Raw genomic sequence first — 20,264 nt, 5'->3', positions numbered from 1 at the left:
GAAAAATAATGTGTGCTGTGAAGAGAACATTTCCCACAGTTCCATATAAAAACATGTGTGAACATATGAAGCACCCTCCCCACATTCTTTAAAATATAATCAACAATGATCTCAGTCTAGCTGTGTGATTTTTAGTCAAGGCTAAAGTTTACTAATAAATTTTATTTAAATAAATGTGCTTCTAGCAGCAAAGCCCAACAAAGGAATTGTCCGCCAACTTAAAGGGACATCTTCACTTTAAAAACAGTCACATTTCTGAATTATTTTTACTCACTACTGTGGCTAGAGTTAAAGGTTATTGTAACTGAAATTATAATGAAAAATATTCTCTATTTGTTCAGTTTGTTACTTTATGCATTTGTTAGCATTCTGTGCATAAACAGTTTTGCTGTTTCCTCTTTAGAAATGTCTTTTTTCTGCCTAATTTATACCTGTTGGATTCCACTAAACAATCTCTGCTTTTCACTGTTTGATAGGTGCACTTAGCTCTTGTGAGAAATGAAAGACTTACACCTGACTGTTCTTCTAACTATGTAGCCATTGTAGTTGCAGACTAAACTTCTGCACCATTTCCAGTGCCAATTGCTACATCAGCAACAGACAAGACATTTCTGAGGGAAGTTACAGAGTGTCTGTGGAACTTCTGTGGCATTGGTAATGCATGTATACCCAATCCATTGTCTGCTACAGAATCACAGGGATCCTGTTTTCTGAGCATTGTTAATATATTATGCCCCCTGACCACTGCCCATTGGTATTAAAACCTGTGTGTCACTTCTGTGATCTGGACAGGCCATGAGTCATTAAACCAGCATAACAGCTGGTTGCTTTTAATGTGTACTTTGTAATTAAAATGGTTAATTGTAAGCTTAGCAAGATCCTACTAAATATATTTTAAACAAAGAAATGTAAGTAGTGAGTGAGATTTTCTAGAGGGTGGAGATAATGTTTAGTTATTTAAAGTCTTTCAAAAAGTTGTCTCATTCCTCATCCACACTCTTCTTTTCCCCTACTGCCACTGCTGTAGCTATTTCAAATGAACTCTTTTGGGCTGACAAACCTATCCTAAATTAGCAAAGGAAGGGAGAAAGGGGAGGAGGTAGAAGGTAATCATTGCTGCAGGTTTGAAAGTACATTTCAGAGCCAGCCCCAGCTTCTGCAACCAGTTATGAATTATACATGACATCTCACAGCATTCCAGCAAACTGTGGGCACAGGCTGCATTAAAGGAAGGATTTGTTGCTACCAAATCTTGACAAGTGTTTTTGGTCTTGGGCAGTAGCAGCATACAAATGCTATATTTGGTTATGAATCTCCCCTGCTGATATTTAATGGGGAATTGAACATGCTAATAGGTGTCTCATAATATGAATTATTTGAAAGTCACTTGAATCTGTAGATAGTCATCCACAGAAATATGTATTTTCGTAGATGTTACGTTTTACATGTTTAGGTTTTACATTTCTGCTGTTATGTTTTATTCCTCCTAAGTACAAGTTGCGCCAGTGCCAGAGCTATAAAGCAGCTGCCCCCCCGGATCCCCCAACCAGTCTCATTTATATTTAATTGCCAGCTCATTTTGCAGGAAGCTCTTGGAAACTAGGCTGCATGAAATTTGCCATTTATGTTTTGTGAATGAGTTAAGATAATGGCCCACAATTAATGAGTGGCTCATTCTGGTGATTCTCTTTGCTCTACCAGTTCAGGCATGCCATGTCACGTCTCTATCATCAAATGGATTGGCAGAGAAGTTAGGAGAAACAGCAAAGAATTCAATTAAAAAAAGCTCTGGTGGGCAGAAGAAAGCCATTGCTAAAATATCACAACACACCTCACTATGGTTCTTTATGAAGATCACCAGCTTAGAAACTACCGGGCTGAAGGCAAACACCTATTGCCAATAAGCTTCTTAGGCAAACAATTAACCCCGAAGTAGTTACAAGAGAGCTGGTATGTCAGGAAACAGGAATTGAAGCAGCCCTACAATAACAACAACAAAGTTATGCAGATGGCAAGAATATCAGATTCCAAACAAAGTAGCTGGCAACTTACACCAAAGCAACAGCTACACTATCCACCCCAAGCTCATATGACATAATCCATGCCTGGAAACCTGTCTTACAGAAGGACAGGGCTGGCTCCATGGTTTTTTCAACCCCAAGTTGAAAAAAAAAAAAAGGAAGTTGCGATCGCGATCGGTGGCTGCTCCACCGCTCCACTTTCTTCTTCGGCAGAAATTTGCTGGCAGGTCCTTCCCTCCGAGAGGGACTGAGGGACCTGCCGCTGAATTGCCGGCAAAGAGCCCGATGTGCCGCCCTTTCCCCTTGGCCGCCCCAAGCACCTGCTTGGCTCAGCTGGTGCCTGGAGCTGGCCCTGCAGAAGGAACAAAAGATGGCTAAACAAAAGCAGAGAACAATGACTCTGTTTTATGACAGCTAACCTAAGTCGGTGGCCACTGATAGGGTTGCCAACTTCTAATCATATAAAACCGAACTCTTGCCCTGCCCCCTGCCCAGAGGCCCCGCCCCTGTTCACTCCACACACACACACACACACACACCCGTCGCTCACTCTCTCTCACTTTCACTGGGCTGGGGCAGGAGGTTGAGGTGCAGGAGGGGATGAGGGCTTTGGGTGGGAGTGCAGGCTTTGGGGTAGGGCCAGAAATTAGGGGTCCAGGGTGCAGGAGGAGGTGCGGGCTCTGGGATGCTGGAGCGGGCTGAAGTCTAGGTCAGGGGGCTGGGGTGCAGGAGAGGGTTCAGCGTGCAGGCTCCAGCTGGACGGTGCTAACCTCAGGCTGCTCCCGGAAGCAGCTGGCTTGACCAGCTCCTAGACAGAGGAGCCGGGGGCTACGTGCGCTTCCCTTGCCTGCAGGTGCCACCTCCGCAGCTACCTTTGGCCCCGATTCCCAGCCAGTGTGAGCTGCGGAGCCGGCGCTCAGGGCAGGGGCAGTGCTCGGAGCCCCCTGGCCACACCTGTGACTAGGAGCCAGACAGGCTGGCTGCTTCCGGGAGCCACGCGGAGCCAAGGCAGGCAAGGAGCTTGCTTTAGCCCCGCTGCACCGCCAACTGGTCTTTTAGTGGCCCGATCAGCCTTACTGACCAGAGCCGCCAGGGTCCCTGTTCAACTGGGCATTCCGGTCAAAAACTGGACGCCTGGCAACCCTAGACACTGATCCCTGTCATGTGACAGGTTTATTAAAAACCTTTGTAACTGTGGCCTATTGTCAGGAGATTGGGACCAAGAAATAAAAAACAGTTTCTTATCAGCGCTCTCCTGTCACCCCTTTATGACAAGGTCCACATGCAAAGAAGTGTACATGCAGGGAAGCCTGGGCATTTTAACATCTTGCAGTATGTTTCCTCCCACATCTTCCACTTTATATATCTGCTAGTGTCTCTCTCTTGGAAATATAACGCTAGTACTTTGCTGATCCCTTTGCTTACTTGCTTGCTTTAGAGTACCCCATTTTTGTCCTTAAAGCTGCTGCGGGACATCTGTTAGAGAGCAGTGTGGCGCGTAATATGCCTGACTTGTTCCCCAATTCGTAGAGCCTTTTTTTAAATTTATTTATTGTTGTCAGTCCTTCTAATGCTATTTTCACATTCTTAATTTCTCTGACTAAGTCTATATGGTTAGACACATTGCGTCTGCAAAATTTCTTCCTCTAACTCGTCCCAGTTTTCCCAATGTCTTTTTTTCCCTATAACTATGGCATGAGATAGTACGTCCCCTTATTACTGCTTTAAAGGCTTCCCATCTAGTTCCCCAGGTATATCCTGTGAGCTATTGTCCTTAATATAATTATCAATGTGGTTTTCAATTTCATTCACAAAGTCTGTGTCTTAACACTATATTACTAAACCTCCAGCTTTTTTTAATCCTGAACTGGACTTTATTTTCATGAAGACAGGAACAGGGTCAGAGATACTCCATTCTAATATTAAGGTTTCATGTTGGAAACCTTTTGATATTAAAATTAAATCTATTCTAGTATCTGTTTTTGGCAGTTTCAGAGAGAAAAAAGCAAAGTCCAAATCTCCATTGTGTCATGTCCTTTATGACCTAGTTCCAGCATTTGAGCTTCTTTAGCTGGATCTTGTCTCGTTGGTAGTTTATCCCACATTGTGGTCAGACAGCTATTGAAGTCACCTACCACTATTACCTTTGAATTCTGGACCATTGCAATCACTCCAAAATTATTTCCGAAGAAAGATATATTCCTCACTTGGTGCATAATTGTTACGTTTGCCCTCTGCACATCCAACAACAACCCCATCTGCCTTCTGGATAGGTTTTAATCCTTTTACATTCCCATTCTACTTAATACACACACCCCTCTCTTATGGGAGCTGAAAGATATTCCATGGTACACATTCCCTTTACGATTGAGTCTTCTGTTTTGAGATAAGTTTCCTGAAGCATTGCCACAGATATGTTCTCCGTTTTTTAAAGCAGGTAATATTTTTTCATTTTACTGGATGGTGTAGTCCTGTAACATTCCAGGAGAACCAGATTGTTACCAGGACACTTTTATAGTAACCCCAAGAGCAAAAACAATTTTGCATGAACATTTTTGCAAATGTGAAATATTTGCAAAAAATGCAATGGTGTGGAAAATGCATGAACTCAGTAAGACCAATTTAATACAAATAAGTTCATGTAGAATTCAGTCACCCAGTTGACTAAAAGTAAACACGTTACATCCAACAGGCTTTTCCTTTCCCTACAGTGGTCAGTCTTTGCTGTTTCAGACCCAAGAAGCAGCTTTTAAAATTTCAACTCTAGTACTTCTCAGACCAAAACATGCAAGAAGACAGAGGGAGATTAATGGAGACTGTTTGGAATGCCCAAGGACATGATATTTGGTGAACTGATAAAACAGTGCCAATAAGGGCTGAGTGTTAATGCTTAAAACATCAACTATGTGTTAGATAAGTACCTTCTTTTATTGTGCGAACCAACATTCTCATTGCTTGACTTGCATTTGCAAAGTATTAATTGGATCACTGCGAGAGCGTATTGTTTACACTACTAGTTATTCATTACCAGAGTTGGCAGGACATTTTACAAGCCTTCATTGTAAACAAGCCCTGTTCTGCAGACAAGTGACATGGGGGAGCTAGAACTACAATCCTCAGCCTTCTGTTCCAAAAGCACAGGCCTACACCAGCTGAGATAAAGAACTTTCCTTTATAGTCACTTGTAAAGTGCCCTTAACATCAAAGGGCCAGCCACTATGGGTCAAATTCACTCATCAACACCCAAGCCAGTCCACCGCTACACTACATCCAAGGCCATGTGTACTTCATAGGAAGGCAATTTTGGATTCTCGATAAGCCTGTTAGTTGGATGTCACTGCTAAAATGATAGAGACTTCACTGCAACATCGATGTAGAGTTAAGCATGCATAGGAAGCCTAACTTTGGCATTTTCTGACATTTTAGTGCTTCACTTTGTATCCTTCATGTTCTTTTAATGTAGTTTTTGTATAAAATTAGCACACAGTCTAGGAAAAGAGATGCCAAGAAACTGCTTACACTGTATTTGAGAACTTCTAAAAAACTAAGCTTCAAAATCTCATAGCCTTTTGTTTTTATAGAGTGGGACAAGTGATCAAATTAAAATGTATCCTGGTATCAAGTGAACTTTGTAACCTTCACTGAGACTCTATAAGCAACCACTGGATAGTTAAGAGTTTAACAACTTGCATGTAGAGAAGAAGAGATAGTTAATGAGCTGCCGAGAAATTCAGTTTGTGAGACTCCTACCAGATTGGTACCGACAGTCAGCAGTTCCCTAATTCACAAGAACCACAACTGCTGTTTCAGAAATAAAATGAGCCCAGTTACCTTTGTTAGCTGCTGTTCGGAGGAAAAACCCAAACCAAACACAGTGTTTGCTCTGCTGTCCGCCCACTGACCAAACTTCTGCGATGTTTTCGTAAAGGTCATATTAGGTGTGATTGTGCTGTTTATAATCACCTGTTTTAAAAAAGTTTAAAAAATAATTAGATACAGAAGCAACATCTGAAATCCATATTCTAGCAACAACATTATTCAGAATGATTAGCAGGTTCCCAGTCTAAATTTGGAGTTTGCAGTAGGCATGAAGGATTTTACCTACTTATGAAATATTTTAATACCTTGACTGTCACTTGATTCAGATGCTCAATAACTTTTTATTTAAAAAAAAATGCCACTGTGGTCCCACAGCTTACTACTCCTGCACTATTTCATTGACATTAGAATTCTATCATAATCAAAGAGGAAGTAGATTACTTTAGCAAGGTGAAAATGAGTGAAAATGTTTTTCATCTGTAGATGGGAGAATCCAAATCCACTACTATTAAAAGAGAGCTCACAGAGCATCAGGAAAATGCTTTCTTTGAGGAGCTGAAATACTGATTGAATGCTGGCCTGGCAATGTTGAGAGTTACAGGAAAAATCTTTGGACATAAAAATAATTCACACAAGGAAAAAATATAAAATTAGTCCCTGCAATTTCTATAGGAATGTTACAGATTCTAGACAGAGATGTCTTTTTTTCTGTTCTCCTCTCTTGCTAACTTCAGTTTGTTTGGATTTTTTCTGCAATCTTCCAATTTCCAGGGAGACCTTTTGACCCACGTATTTTGCCATATTTTGTTTTATCATCTTCTTTGTAAATGGCTATATTTGTAAATAAATGTATTTATTAGATGCTCCCATAAAACTTTCAGTAAGCATTATAATAAATCACCAGTCAAAAATACTTCTACATACACTATTAACAGCTTCCAATACCTTGCGTGAGAGCCAGGTGCATCCAAGGCCAAGAGTTCTGGGATGAAGGGCAGTGTCTTTGTTAGGAACTCACAGACGCACTTGCATTTTTAGTATTTCATAGGCACTAGGAACTTAATTATTCTCTGCTTAGCACCTTGGGTAGCCATTTACCTACTTAGCACACGTATAAATGACCACACAAGGAGCTAGGCAGGGGGAAGTCAGGCACTAGAGCTGGGAAGGATGTACTTTGTAGGGATTGTTTCTCTCTCTCTCTCACACACACACACACAATTTTGATTTCATTTTTCTCTCTCCTTTCCCACCTTGTTTTTCTCCTCCCCACCTTTTCTGGGCTCTTCTCTCTCCCATTGTCTTTCCGTTTTCCCTCCTGTTCCCTGTCCTTCCTTGTCCCCTTCTTCTCAATGACTCCCTTGCTCTTTTTTCCCCTCCATCTGCAAGCACGCTCACTGCTCCATTGGTTCTTCTCTCATCCCTGCTTTGTCCTGGCTGCCTCTGTCACTGCAATGGAACCGCTCCTGCAGCATTTGATCCCCACTGCTGAAGCATCTGTGCAGAGTAGGCCACAGAACGCCAATCAGAAAAGCATTCTCCACAGGTAGGCAAAGCAAGGAACTGCCGTCTTATCAGCGCTCTGCTCCCCACTACGTCACTTCAGACAGACATGGCAAGCTGATCCAGAGATCCTGCGGGAGTTAACTCCAGAGAAGTGGGTCTGACATGCATCCGACGAAGTGGGTATTCACCCACCAAAGCTCGTGCTCCAAAACGTCTGTTAGTCTATAAGGTGCCACAGGACTCTTTGCTGCTTTTACAGATCCAGACTAACACAGCTACCCCTCTGATACTTAACTCCAGAGAAGGGAGCCCCAAATGAGCAGCACAGCCATGCTTAATTGCAGGACTGTCCCAGGTGATCTGGGAGACTTCTGAACTGTAGCATCAATACTGTAGATAATCATATCTTCAAGAGCCAGATTCTGCCTCTCTTGCTCATTTTGATTAGTACCTTACTCCACAAGTAGTACCACTGCAATGGGGCGTCTCATGAAATAAGGTACTATTGGACAAGAGGAAAGCTATCAGAATCAGCCCTCAAAGGGGGATCTGGTAAAGAATGTACTGGAGCTGGCATAAAATACCATCTTACTACACAGGTTTAGATATATATCAGTTCATTAGCACAGATCTTAATCATGTGGTTGCAAAAAGAAAATATAGTTATGTCTAAAGACTTTTTCCTTGTTGAAAATGTATCTGTATACCATGGTCTATTAGTAGAAGAGGCGCTTTCTTTAGCAACATGTACCATTGTGTCCAATATGCAAATTATGCGCTAATTAAGCTATATCTGCAGGACAGTTTAATTAACACCATCAGGAAGTATCCTGGCAACACTATCTACCATGTATTTCAAGCAGAATTTTTTTCTAAACTGTAATTTACATTGAGCAAAAAGTGTTTTATGCAATTCACAATATGATTCCTCCTCCTCCCCTCCTTTCTTAAGTTTTATGACCTTGCCATTAGTGCTCCTATTTTTTTTTCTCATAATCCATTCAGCTTTACTCTTTCCCTCTTTCTACTATTTCCTCTTCTGAATAATACCATAGTGCTTTGTGATACGCATAGATATATTTATTACCTTATTTCATGGCATGCAATTTGCGACAAAATTAATTTTAAAATATCAGTGCACAGCAATACAGATCCAAATGGCAACCAAACACAAATGTCCTTGATGAGATTCTCCTGAGTTTTGACAAATGTACTAAAATAGACCAAGGGGCGGGGGATGCTACTCTTCTGAGGCTTTTTGTTTTGTTTTAAAAGAATCAGAATGGCAGAGGCAGTGGCTGATATACATAGTATGTAACTGATCTTTCACACAACATTTTTTTGAATGACTGACTCGGAGGTCCAAATATAAACAGAGATTCCAGATATCACTTTATATGATATCACTTCTCTATCACAGAAGTAGCAAAGGAAACAGAAGCTGCAATTCAAAAGAAAATCCAAGTGTAACGAGAGATATTCAAGCCTTTACATCTCAATGCAAAGAAAATAAAACCCTAAAGATTTTAGTTAAGTGATCTACATAACTAATTGTCAATGCAATAGGAATATGACATCTTGATGAGATGATACTGAATAGGACCATCTGAAAGCCATGAAAACCACCATTTATAAACTCATGGGAAATACACCTCTACCCCAATATAACGCCACCCGACATAACACGAATTTGGATAACACGCTGTAAAGCAGCGCTCCGGTGGGGCGGGGCTGCATGCTCTGGCGGATCAAATCAAGTTCGATATAACGTGGTTTCACCTATAACACTACGATTTTTTGGATCCCGAAGACAGCGTTATATCGAGGTAGAGGTGGACTTTTTTTTTTTTAAATAAAACATTTATGCTAAGTGGTTAAACCAACTGCAAATGAAATCAAGTTTTTTCAGTTATAGAATTTACTTCAGAATTTAGAAATGCTCAACATTTCCAGGGCTTTCAAGTGATTAAAACTATTCTTTGAATCCGAATCTGCACCTTAAACTGGACTCCCACCGGAAAATATTAATAAAATGGCAGCCACCACTGACAGACAATGGCCCCACTCACTGGACAGAAACTGAAAGAGCAATAAAATATTTCAAAAAGCTACTTTGAAAAGGTCCTTTGATAAATATTTACGTTTCCTAGAACTATAAAGCTAGATGTATCGTGTATGATAATGTATAATACGCTATAAAGGGACTAAGACAGTATGAGTTGTAGACAAGTAAAAACACCTGCTTGGGAAAGGAAGTGAAAAACATTAGGTGCTATCTGTTAAACATGGCAAAGGTTAGCTTTTTTGGCAGCCAAAATGCAAGGAAATGTTGCACACCGATCAGAAATCTTCAAGAAACTGACAGGTCATCTATTTATAATAAGCTGCAATTAAGAAACTACTAGGGAGCTGGCTCTAACTGTTACACCCTAGTCTGCCAATCAATTACTTAACTAAGATTTCCTTTTGTGCACAGGAAAGTAAGAGAATAAAAGGTGTAAGAGACTAAACTAGAGATGCACTAAATTGGTTCAGTGAAGTTAGGGGGCCATTTTAACCATATCTACAATATTTTACAACCTGACTGTTCTGCCTACCAATCTCCATCTAGTCAGGGACAAACAGGGGAAGGATTCTGATAGAAAAACAATCAGGAAAAGTCCACTTTTGAAGAGACTGCTATGTTAAAGCATCTAAGAATATTCAGCCTACAAGTTCACTCGATTATCTGAACATTCTTCCATCTGTTTTTTTGAAAGCAGAGATGCTATTACCTGTAATGAACTATCTAGTGTGCTATGGATATGAAGGGAGTATACTTAAAACACACACACACACACACACACACACACACACACGGAAGCAGGCACAAGGCCTTATTATGTATTCACAAATACTCCTAACAGCTCCATCTCAGTGTCCCTGCATTACTAGTTTGCTTAGAGCAAGAGTGGTTGTGTCCAAACTGTTCTGCCACTACACTAATAGCACGCAATGCACAGCTGGGACCAACATTTTCTATATTCATTATTTATCTCTATTGGAAAAACAGATTTAAAAGACAGTTAATTTTATCGGGTTTTGAAATAAAAGTGGGAACTGGAATTTGAATGTTACATGCAGGAGGGAAATTGTGTTTACTTAAGATGTTGCTCACTAAAATAACCTCATGAGATAGCCAGCTTGTTTTTAATATGGTTCACAAAGGAGCAGCAGTCATGTAATAGTGCTCCAACATTACTTGGTATCGTGCAATACAATATATCATAGGACACAATTTAGAACAGCAGACAATCCTGAACTATCACTTTTTATTCTTTTTGCATTGAACAGGTTTGTTAGGAGAAGAGAGTCAAAAATCTCTTAAATCCAAATATTGCAGCTAACAGCTGCAGTATCATTTAGTTAAACAAAAAGCTAACAAGTAAAAAAAAAAACCCCACAACCCTGGAAAATCCTGTCATTTAATATTTAGAGATGAAAAACACTTCTAATTTCTATGTTTCTGTAGCCTATAAATATTTGAAGACTGTAAACACTAAGAATAGAAAGGACAGAGAAACAAAAGGTTGTAAGAAAGAATAAAAGCTGCACATTAAAAAGAGAAATTTAGGATGAATATCATGAAAAATCTTTCTGACCGTTAGCTCCATTAGTCTGTGGAATAGTCTCTGAAGGGAAGTGATGGAAACACTGTTGCTTGGGACTCAAAGCTAAATTATACACTAGATTAGCAAATTCACTTCAATAAAAAATTCTGCAATGGACAGAATAATCTGACAGGATTTTTCAATCTGTAACTTCCTGGACCTGTTGTTCTAATTCTGTAAGAAAAGATGACCCAGCAAATCCAACAGACACATGTAATAATTTTGGATTTGGGCTGCACTAATATAATACAAGCACTAGATGCAATTATGACCGTGCCAGAAACTTGAATAATCTTTCGACCTTTAATCCAGAATTGAAGGTTCAATGGTCATACAGCTCTTGGCAGAATAATCTAATCAAATATGATCAAGACCAGAGATAGTGAGTTTTCCTTAGAAACAGGGCAGAGGAGAAAGTAATGTAATAAGCACCTTAAAGAATAATAAACTCATTTATCACACAAACTAAGATCTGTATATGTAGTAAAAGAAAGTATAGATGACAGTAAAAAACGATTCTAAGTGTATCATAGAATAACAGGGTTGGAAGGGACCTCAAGAGGTCATCTAGTCCAATCCCCTGCTCAAAGCAGGACCAATCCCCAACTAAATCATCTCAGCCAGGGCTTTGTCAAGCCTGACCTTAAAAACCTCTAAGGAAGGAGATTCCACCACCTCCCTAGGTAACCCATTCCAGTGCTTCACCACCCTCCTAGTGAAATTTTTTTTCTTAATATCCAACCTAAACCTCCTCCACTGCAACTTAAGACCATTACTCCTTGTTCTGTCATCTGCTACCACTGAGAACAGTCTAGATCCATCCTCTTTGGAACCCCCTTTCAGGTAACTGAAAACAGCTATCAAATACCCACTCGTTCTTCTCTTCTGCAGATTAAATAATCCCAGTTCCCTCAGCCTCTCCTCATAAATCATGTGCTCCAGCCCCCTAATCATTTTTGCTGCCCTCCGCTGGACTCACTCCAAATTTTCCACATCCTTCTTGTAGTGTGGGGCCCAAAACTGGACACAATACTCCAGATGAGGCCTCACTAATGTCAAATTGAGAGGAACGATCACATCCCTCGATCTGCTGGCAATGACTCTACTTATACAGCCCAAAATGCCATTAATCTTCTTGGCAACAAGGGCGCACTATCGACTCATATCCAGCTTCTCGTCCACTGTAACCCCTAGGTCCTTTTCTGCAGAACTGCTGCCTAGCCATTCGGTCCCTAGTCTGTAGCAGTGCATGGGATTCTTCTATCCTAAGTGCAGGACTCTGCACTTGTCCTTGTTGAACCTCGTCAGATTTCTTTTGGCCCAATCCTCTAATTTGTCTAGGTCCCTCTGTATCCTATCCCTACCCTCCAGCGTATCTACCACTCCTCCCAGTTTAGTGTCATCCGCAAACTTGCTGAGGGTGCAGTCCATGCCATCCTCCAGATCATTAATGAAGAGATTGAATAAAACCACCGACCATTGGGGCACTCCACTTAATACTGGCTCCCAACTAGACATGGAGTCATTGATCACTACCCACTGAGCCTGATGATCTAGCCAACTTTCTATCCACTTTATAGTGCATTCATCCAGCCCACACTTCTTTAACTTGCCAGCAAGAATACTGTGGGAGTCCGTAGCAAATGCTTTGCTAAAGTCAAGGAATAACATGTCCACTGCTATCCCCTCATCTACAGAGATAGTTATCTCCCCATAGAAGGCGATTAGGTTAGTTAGGCATGACTTGCCCTTGGTGAATCCATGCTGCCTGTTCCTGATCACTTTCCTCTCCTCGAAATGCTTCAAAATTGATTCCTTGAGGACCTGGTCCATGATTTTTCCAGGGACTGAGGTGAGGCTGACTGGCCTGTAGTTCCCCGGATGCTCCTTCTTCCCTTTTTTTTAAGATAGGCACTACATTAGCCTTTTTCCAGTCATTCAGGACCTCCCCCAATTGCCATGAGTTTTCAAAGATAATGGCCAACGGCTCTGCAATCACATCTGCCAACTCCTTTAGCACCCTCAGATGCAGTGCATCCGGCCCCATGGACTTGAGCTTGTCCGACTTTTCTAAATAGTCCTGAACCACTTCTTTCTCCACAGAGGGCTGGTCACCTCCTCCCCATAATGTGCTGCCCAGTGCAGTAGTCTGGGAGCTGACCTTGTTTGTGAAGACAGAGGGGAAAAAAGCATTGAGTACATTAGCTTTTTCCACATCCTCTGTCACTATCGACAGTTATTGTATTGATAGTATATATAGTGTATTGATCGTTATTGTTCCTGAAACGTCTATATAAAACAATTTATAATAATTGCACCTCCTTCAGCAAAAGAGAAAACCCTAATGGATACCCTGCATAATAAAAATAATTAAAAAAACATGATGCAACCCATCTCAGTGCAAGCTTAGTGCTACAATGCCCAGATAGCAAGTTCTCAAAGTCATATTTGACTCTAGATACTTGAACAGAATGGCCTGAAAAAGGGAATGTTTGTTGGATAAAAGTTAACATAAATATGCTGGAAACTATGAAGACACATATACAACAGATGACATCCAAGCCTTCATTCAGAGAGGCTCAGCCAAATAAGTAAATAATATAGGCTCTACAAGAAAGCATAAACACGTAGAAAAAGAGAGAGAAACTATGGGTGATGTAATTTGTCAAAATGCTTGTGAGATGCATAGAGACATTTTTTAAAGTTGTAGGACTTTGGCATCTAAGAAGTCTGAGGGCTTGGCTACACTTACAAGTTGCAGCGCTGGTGGAGGCTTTCCAGCGCTGCAATTACACCCCGTCCACACTTGCAGGGCACAACCAGCGCCGCAACTCCCTGGCTGCAGCGCTGGCTGAAAACCCATCCCGGCAGGGGTATAAGGAGTGCAGCGCTGGTGATCCAGCGCTGCTCAGCAGGTGTGGACACTCACCAGCGCTTTAAGTGTCCTCCAGGGAATAAGGAGTTATCCCAGAATTCCTGTTCAGCCACTCTGCTCATCAGTTTGCACTCTACTGCTCTTGCCTCAGGTGACCCGCCCTTTAAATGCCCCGGGAATTTTAAAAATCTCCTTCCTGTTTGCTGCAGCCAGGTGTGTGTGGAGTGCAATCAGTTAATCTTTCCAGGTGACCATGCCTCCACGTGGCAAACGAGCCCCAGCATGGAGCAATGGCGAGCTGATGGACCTCATCAGGGTTTGGGGGGAGGAATCTGTGCAGGCACAGCTGCGCTCCGGCCATAGGAATTACGATATCTTTGAGCAGATATCAAGGGCCATGCTGGATAGGGGCCATGATCGGGACGCACTACAATGCAGGGTGAAAGTTAAAGAGCTGCGGAGTGCCTATTACAAAGCCCGCGAGGGGAATCACCGATCCGGAGCTGCCCCCACAACCTGCCGTTTTTACAGGGAGATGGACGAGATACTTGGGGGTGACCCCACTGCCAATCCCAGGATAACGATGGACACTTCTGAGCAGGCTGGGGGACAGGAGGCGGAGGCGGGGGGGGAGGAAACCGCGAGTGAAGCTACTGGGATGGGGGAAGACACCCCAGAGTGGGCATGCAGCCAGGAGCTCTTCTCAAGCCAGGAGGAAAGTACCCAATCGCAGCAGCCAGCAGTTGCAGAAGGACAAGCAGAGGAGCGGGTTAACGGTAAGCGGCTTTTATTTTCTGGGTGGAAATGTTTCTGGAGAGGAAGAGGGGTTATGGCTGCATGCATGCCAGCCTCTAGATGTGGAATAGCCCGTTGATGTGGTCTATCACGTCGCGGTAATCTGCTTCAGTTATCTCAGCAAAAGTTTCATCCAGAGCGTGGGCAATATGCCTGCGCAGGTTTATAGGCAGAGCCACTGTGTCCCTTGTCCCAGTGACGGTGACGCGTCCGCGCCACTGTGCTGCCAGTGGTGGGGGGACCATTTCTGAACACAGGCAAGCCGCGTAGGGTCCCGGGCGGAATCCACATTGCTCTAAAAGAGCCTCCCGCTGTTCCCTAGTGACTCGCAGCAGGGAGACATCTTCCAGGATTAACTCCTGTGAAAAATGTTGGGAGACTCTTTAGTGAAGAGATAGGGAGAAAAGATCACCCCTGCAGCTGCATCTTCACTCAACCCCTCTAGCACTCCAGATTACCCGAAGCAACCAGCTCCCCTCTATCACTCAAGCCCCACTTCTCCCTCTATAAGCACCCCTCACTCACCATTTCGTGGCTTCTGTTGTGTTATGCGTTTGGGAAAAGAATGCTAAAGTGAGAACTCCCTCAGTGTAACAATTCATGTCTGGAGATAGTGGATACAATGCTGCCCGTGTTAAATGTTGTCATTTCTGTGTTTCTACAGTGACCTTGACTACTGGACTGCCCAGATGTTCAACATCACAGAGGCTTCAAAATTTGAGAAAAAATCCCCGAAAGAGCAAAGAGGACATGCTGAAAACTGTTCATCACTCTGCTCGAGAGAGTAAAGAATTGAAGGAGTGGAGAGAGAAGGAAAGCAGGATCCGCAAGAGAAATGCAGTGGCCAAGAGGAAAAGCACGGAGCGGCTGCTAAGCATCCTGTCACGCCAAGCGGACTCTATAGAGTCACTCGTTGCCATGCAAGCAGAGCACTACCGTGCTACTCCCCCACCCCCCCCGTCCCAAAGCTTTTTGCCTTGTGCCCCAATGTCAGCTCAAACCGCCTTTCCCCAGCATTCAGGTTCTTACCACCACCAGCTGCCTCCAACACCTGTACGTTCACCAACCAGCCCTGATACCTACCACCACCCTTACCCTCTGCACTCAACCCCCATCACCATGCAGTATATGCACCCTGAAGTGCAGGATTCATTAAACAGCACTCCAGACAGGACATATGCAAACTTGTGACTGTACAGTTCACCAACCCACACCCCTGCCCTCTTGTGTTCATGAAATGTTGTGTGTCTGTCTGTCTGTCTGTCAAGGAAGTTTTTTTCTTTTCAATAAAACAATTCTTGGCTTTGAAAACAGTCTTTATTATAGCAGATAGTTAAAGATAACTTAGCCCAGTAAAGAAAGAGGCACTGCAAATCATATTATTATTAGGGATAATAGAATAACAGTGTAAGCAGTGCAATTCACTCCCATGCAAGGCAGCAAACATTACTGTTGGCTTTCAGCCTCAAATTCTTCCCTCAAGGCATCCCTAATCCTTGTAGCCCTGTGCTGGGCCTCTCTATTAGCCCTGCTCTCTGGCTGTGCATATTCAGCCTCCAGGACTTGAACCTCGGTGGTCCATGCCTGACTGAATGTTTCACCCTTCCCTTCACAAATATTATGGAGGGTACAGCAAGCGCATATAACCGCGGGGATGCTGCTTTCCCCCAAGTCTAGCTTCCCATACAGACATCTCCAGCGGGCTTTTAAACGCCCAAAAGCACACTCCACAGTCATTCTGCACCGGCTCAGCCTGTAGTTGAACCGGTCCTTGCTCCTGTCAAGCTTCCCTGTATAGGGTTTCATGAGCCAAGGCAGTAACGGGTACGCGGGGTCTCCAAGGATCACAGTGGGCATTTCGACATCCCCTACTGTGATCTTCCTGTCTGGGAAAAAAGTCCCTGCCTGCATCTTCCTGAACAGGCCACTGTTCCGAAAGATGCGTGCATCATGCACCTTTCCAGGCCAGCCTGTGTAAATGTCAATGAAACGCCCGCGGTGATCCACAAGCGCCTGGAGAACCATAGAGAAATACCCCTTACGATTAACGTACTCTGATGCCAGGTGGGGGGGGCCAGAATAGGAATATGCGTCCCATCTATCGCCCCTCCACAGTTAGGGAAACCCATGTGTGCAAAGCCATCCACAATGTCCTGCACGCTCCCCAGAGTCACGGTCTTTCTTAGCAGGATGCGATTAATTGCCTTGCAAACTTGCATCAAAACGATTCCCACGGTCGACTTTCCCACACCAAACTGGTTCCCGACCGACCGGTAGCTGTCTGGAGTTGCCAGCTTCCAGATTGCAATAGCCACCCGCTTTTCCACCGTCAGGGCAGCTCTCAATCTTGTGTCCTTGCGCCGCAGAGTGGGGGCGAGCTCAGCACACAGTCCCATGAAAGTGGCTTTTCTCATACGAAAGTTCTGCAGCCACTGCTCGTCATCCCAGACTTACATGACGATGTGATCCCACCACTCAGTGCTTGTTTCCCGAGCCCAAAAGCGGCGTTCAACGGTGCTGAGCATTTCCGTGAATGCCACAAGCACTTTGGTGTCACACGCGGCAGGAGAATCGATATCGATATCATCGTCAGACTCCTCACTGTCACTTTGGAGCTGAAGGAATAGCTCGACTGCCAAATGTGTTGTGCTGGCGACACTCATCAGCACAGTCCTCAGCAGCTCGGGCTCCATTTGCCACAGAAATCGCGATTCACACAGAGAGTAAAACAGAAAGACACTCACAATGGCGCCAAACGCTGCCGGAAAGAGTGAATGCTGGGATGTGAAGCACACAGGAAGCGGAATGACCCGCACACTTCCTTCCCCTTCCCACAATACTCAGCGCCAAAATGGGACGAGGTGCTCTGTGGGATAGCTGCCCACAATGCACCTCTCAATACAGCGCTGGAAAGTGCTGCAAGTGTGGCCACACTGCAGCGCTGGTAGCTGTCAGTGTGGCCACACTGCAGCGCTGGCCCTACACAGCTGCATGACCAGCGCTGTAACTCCCAGCGCTGCAACTTGTAAGTGTAGCCAAGCCCTGAGGTTTGAGGTCTGTGTGACAGAACTGCATTGGGCAGAAAGTGGCTCTCTTGATTCATAGATGTATTGCTCATGTATAACTTGCAGAACAGGTTCAAAAATGCCACCGTACTTTCCAAAAGCGAGGCTAAAGGAAAAAAATAAAGAGATTTGAGAGTTGCTCATTACATTGTCATCATTTCACGAAGTCATGGATAGAGCAGGGGATTTAAAAACAGCACAAATGTCAGTTAGCTGAATATCAACAGACTGGAGCTAAGGGATCTTTGGGATTTAGTTTTCTTTAGGTTGGCATGGTGCTGAACATATGCCCTGTAGCATCAGCCACTGCTTGCCAGATGAGCACTCCCCATTGTACCTATCTAAACAAGGAAGGAGTAAAGATCTCAGAGGCTCAACTCCCAAAGGAAGAGGAAAAAGAACCCAGCAGGACCTGGGCAGAGTGATAGGCACACCGATAGGGTGGGGCAACTCGCAAGCAGGGCATATTCCAATATAATATTTCCTATACACAAGAACCTTCCGCAAGAATATCTGCCAGGTCTGAATATCATCCAATTCACCTGCTCCACCCAAGGGCTTGTCTACATGTGGAAACTCAATGGAATAACTGCTGCAAAGTAGCTAGTCCTTTAGCCAGTATATTTTGGAAGTCGATTAAACTAAACTGGAAAAAGGCACTAAGAGTACTCACACACAGGAGTTAACACAGAATACCTATTGCATTTTAAATTCATATGCTTAGTCTGGAATAATTTCCTCACATGGACTGTAGGCCTGGCTTGACATGAGTAATTGGACATGGGGAGCGGGGAAGGCTTATTTTTTGGGAGACAGGATTAGGCAGCTGAATGGATCAGCAGGCCGAAAATAGAATGTCTGTAAAAGATACGATAAGAGGAAACACCCAGGGAACAATTTACAATGGCTAAGATAACAATGGCTAAGATAAGCCTGGAACATAAATTGAGGTAAAGAGTAAGTTGTGCATGGACAGAGCCTGCTGTACAGGTTCTTACAAAGAGACCAACCCAATCCAAAAATATGTGATGCAATGTATGGCAAATGCAATGTAGTGTAAATGTATATAAAGGGAGAGGTCTGCTGTGTAACTTTGGATGTTTGGTACGCCCTGTTCCCGCCCCCTATGCTTGAGCCTGACCAACTCAGCGTAGCTTTCCTGTATGCCAAATAAAAGGAACTGCGGTGATGAGACTGGAGTCAAACTGAGCTCCTGCAGAACCAAGTGGAAGAGGTCTCAGAGGAACCCTAACATGGACACGCCCTAAATAACGAAGCCACGGTAACTGACCATTAAGTATTTCATTAAAGTTACCTAAACAAGCTACTAATAATTTATCAATTTCTCTCTCAAAGGTGTGAAGCTGAATGTGTGTGTCCCACCTCAACTGAAATTTCATTTCCCCAGCCCTCTAGGCTGCAAGTCTGCAATCGGGGCAAGTCTCAAGACTTGTCTAGATGGTGGGGTAACGTACTCTACAGCGCTTTACTTCACCAATTAGACAAACACTCAGTCTGAAAACCAAATGAAAAAGGGAAAGAAATAGCCATTACTCTGGATGCAGGTAGGTTCTGTGTCATAAAGAAATGAAAACCAGAAGTACTTGCTACCCTGTATGTGAAGATTAGGCAGGAATTAATACGTAGGGAAATGTTCAGTAATTTCCTTCTGCATTTTCCCTGTCTGTCCTATATTTCTGCAGTTTGTATTACCATTTTAGAAAGATGTTACATCATATTTAACTGGTTTGGCAGCTTCAAGACCTACATACACTGTCTTTTCCCTAGGAGTTTCACCAGTAAACCACTAGGAAGAAGAATATGGTGCTAGGCTCTCCACACGAGAAGGATCTTAGAAGGTATTCATGCACAAACAAATTAAAGGGGAAAATGTGGGGGAAGGAGTGTATCACTTGCCCATGGTATTGGCAAAGTGTTCCAAAAATTCAAACTTCAAAGTGAGGAACATTGCCTATCTCAGCATGGCACCTAAGCCTAGAACGCTTTCAGTCTTTTCAAATAAAAAACAAAGTCATAGCAAACAAATTCATTTTGGCACATGCATATTGATTGCCACCAATAAGCAGCTTATCTACAGCTATGCAATGCTGGATCATCTCCTTGCCAGTCTTACAAAGCCAGTCATATTGAATATCTAGAGTATTCTTCCTTGTCTATAGTCCACCAAAATATATATTTAAAAAAAGCTTTGTTAATCAAGACTGCTATAAAAAGAAACAAAGAGCACAGGAGTAGAGCAAAGAAACACAATCCAATAGCAACTAAGGAGTCAGAAATTGAGAACAGTACTCTGGCTCAAGCAGTGAGCCTGTGATGCAGGCGGATTAATTATAGTTATAATCGCTACCAGTGAATGTGATCAAGTTTTCTTTTCACCCTTTCTGCAAAGTCTTTGTGGGAGAAGCTTCTAAAAATTGTGAGTGCTGCTACACACTGAGAAATACAATCTGACACACCCATTCACTGGAAATTGAATGTAGCAGCTGTGTGCATGCATTAGTCTTGATTCAGC

The 20,264-nt window shown here is 43.2% G+C and overlaps 1 protein-coding gene across 4 annotated transcripts in view; it reads right to left on the bottom strand.

Annotated features, from left to right (window-relative positions):
- The window catches only part of HOMER2 (homer scaffold protein 2), a 115,545-nt gene that overhangs the window by 32,539 nt on the left and 62,742 nt on the right, over window positions 1–20,264 (bottom strand). For all 4 annotated transcript variants that reach the window (XM_044981120.1, XM_044981119.1, XM_044981122.1 and 1 more), the window contains one exon: window positions 5,853–5,984. In XM_044981120.1, coding sequence (XP_044837055.1) covers window positions 5,853–5,984 — 132 coding nt within the window. The remainder of the gene's footprint in view (window positions 1–5,852; window positions 5,985–20,264) is intronic.

Source organism: Mauremys mutica, chromosome 11, assembly GCF_020497125.1.
Source record: "Mauremys mutica isolate MM-2020 ecotype Southern chromosome 11, ASM2049712v1, whole genome shotgun sequence".
NCBI classification, from domain to species: Eukaryota; Metazoa; Chordata; order Testudines; family Geoemydidae; genus Mauremys; species Mauremys mutica.
The sequence above is the reverse complement of the archived record's forward strand: the minus strand, read 5'-3'. Positions and strand labels throughout refer to the sequence as shown.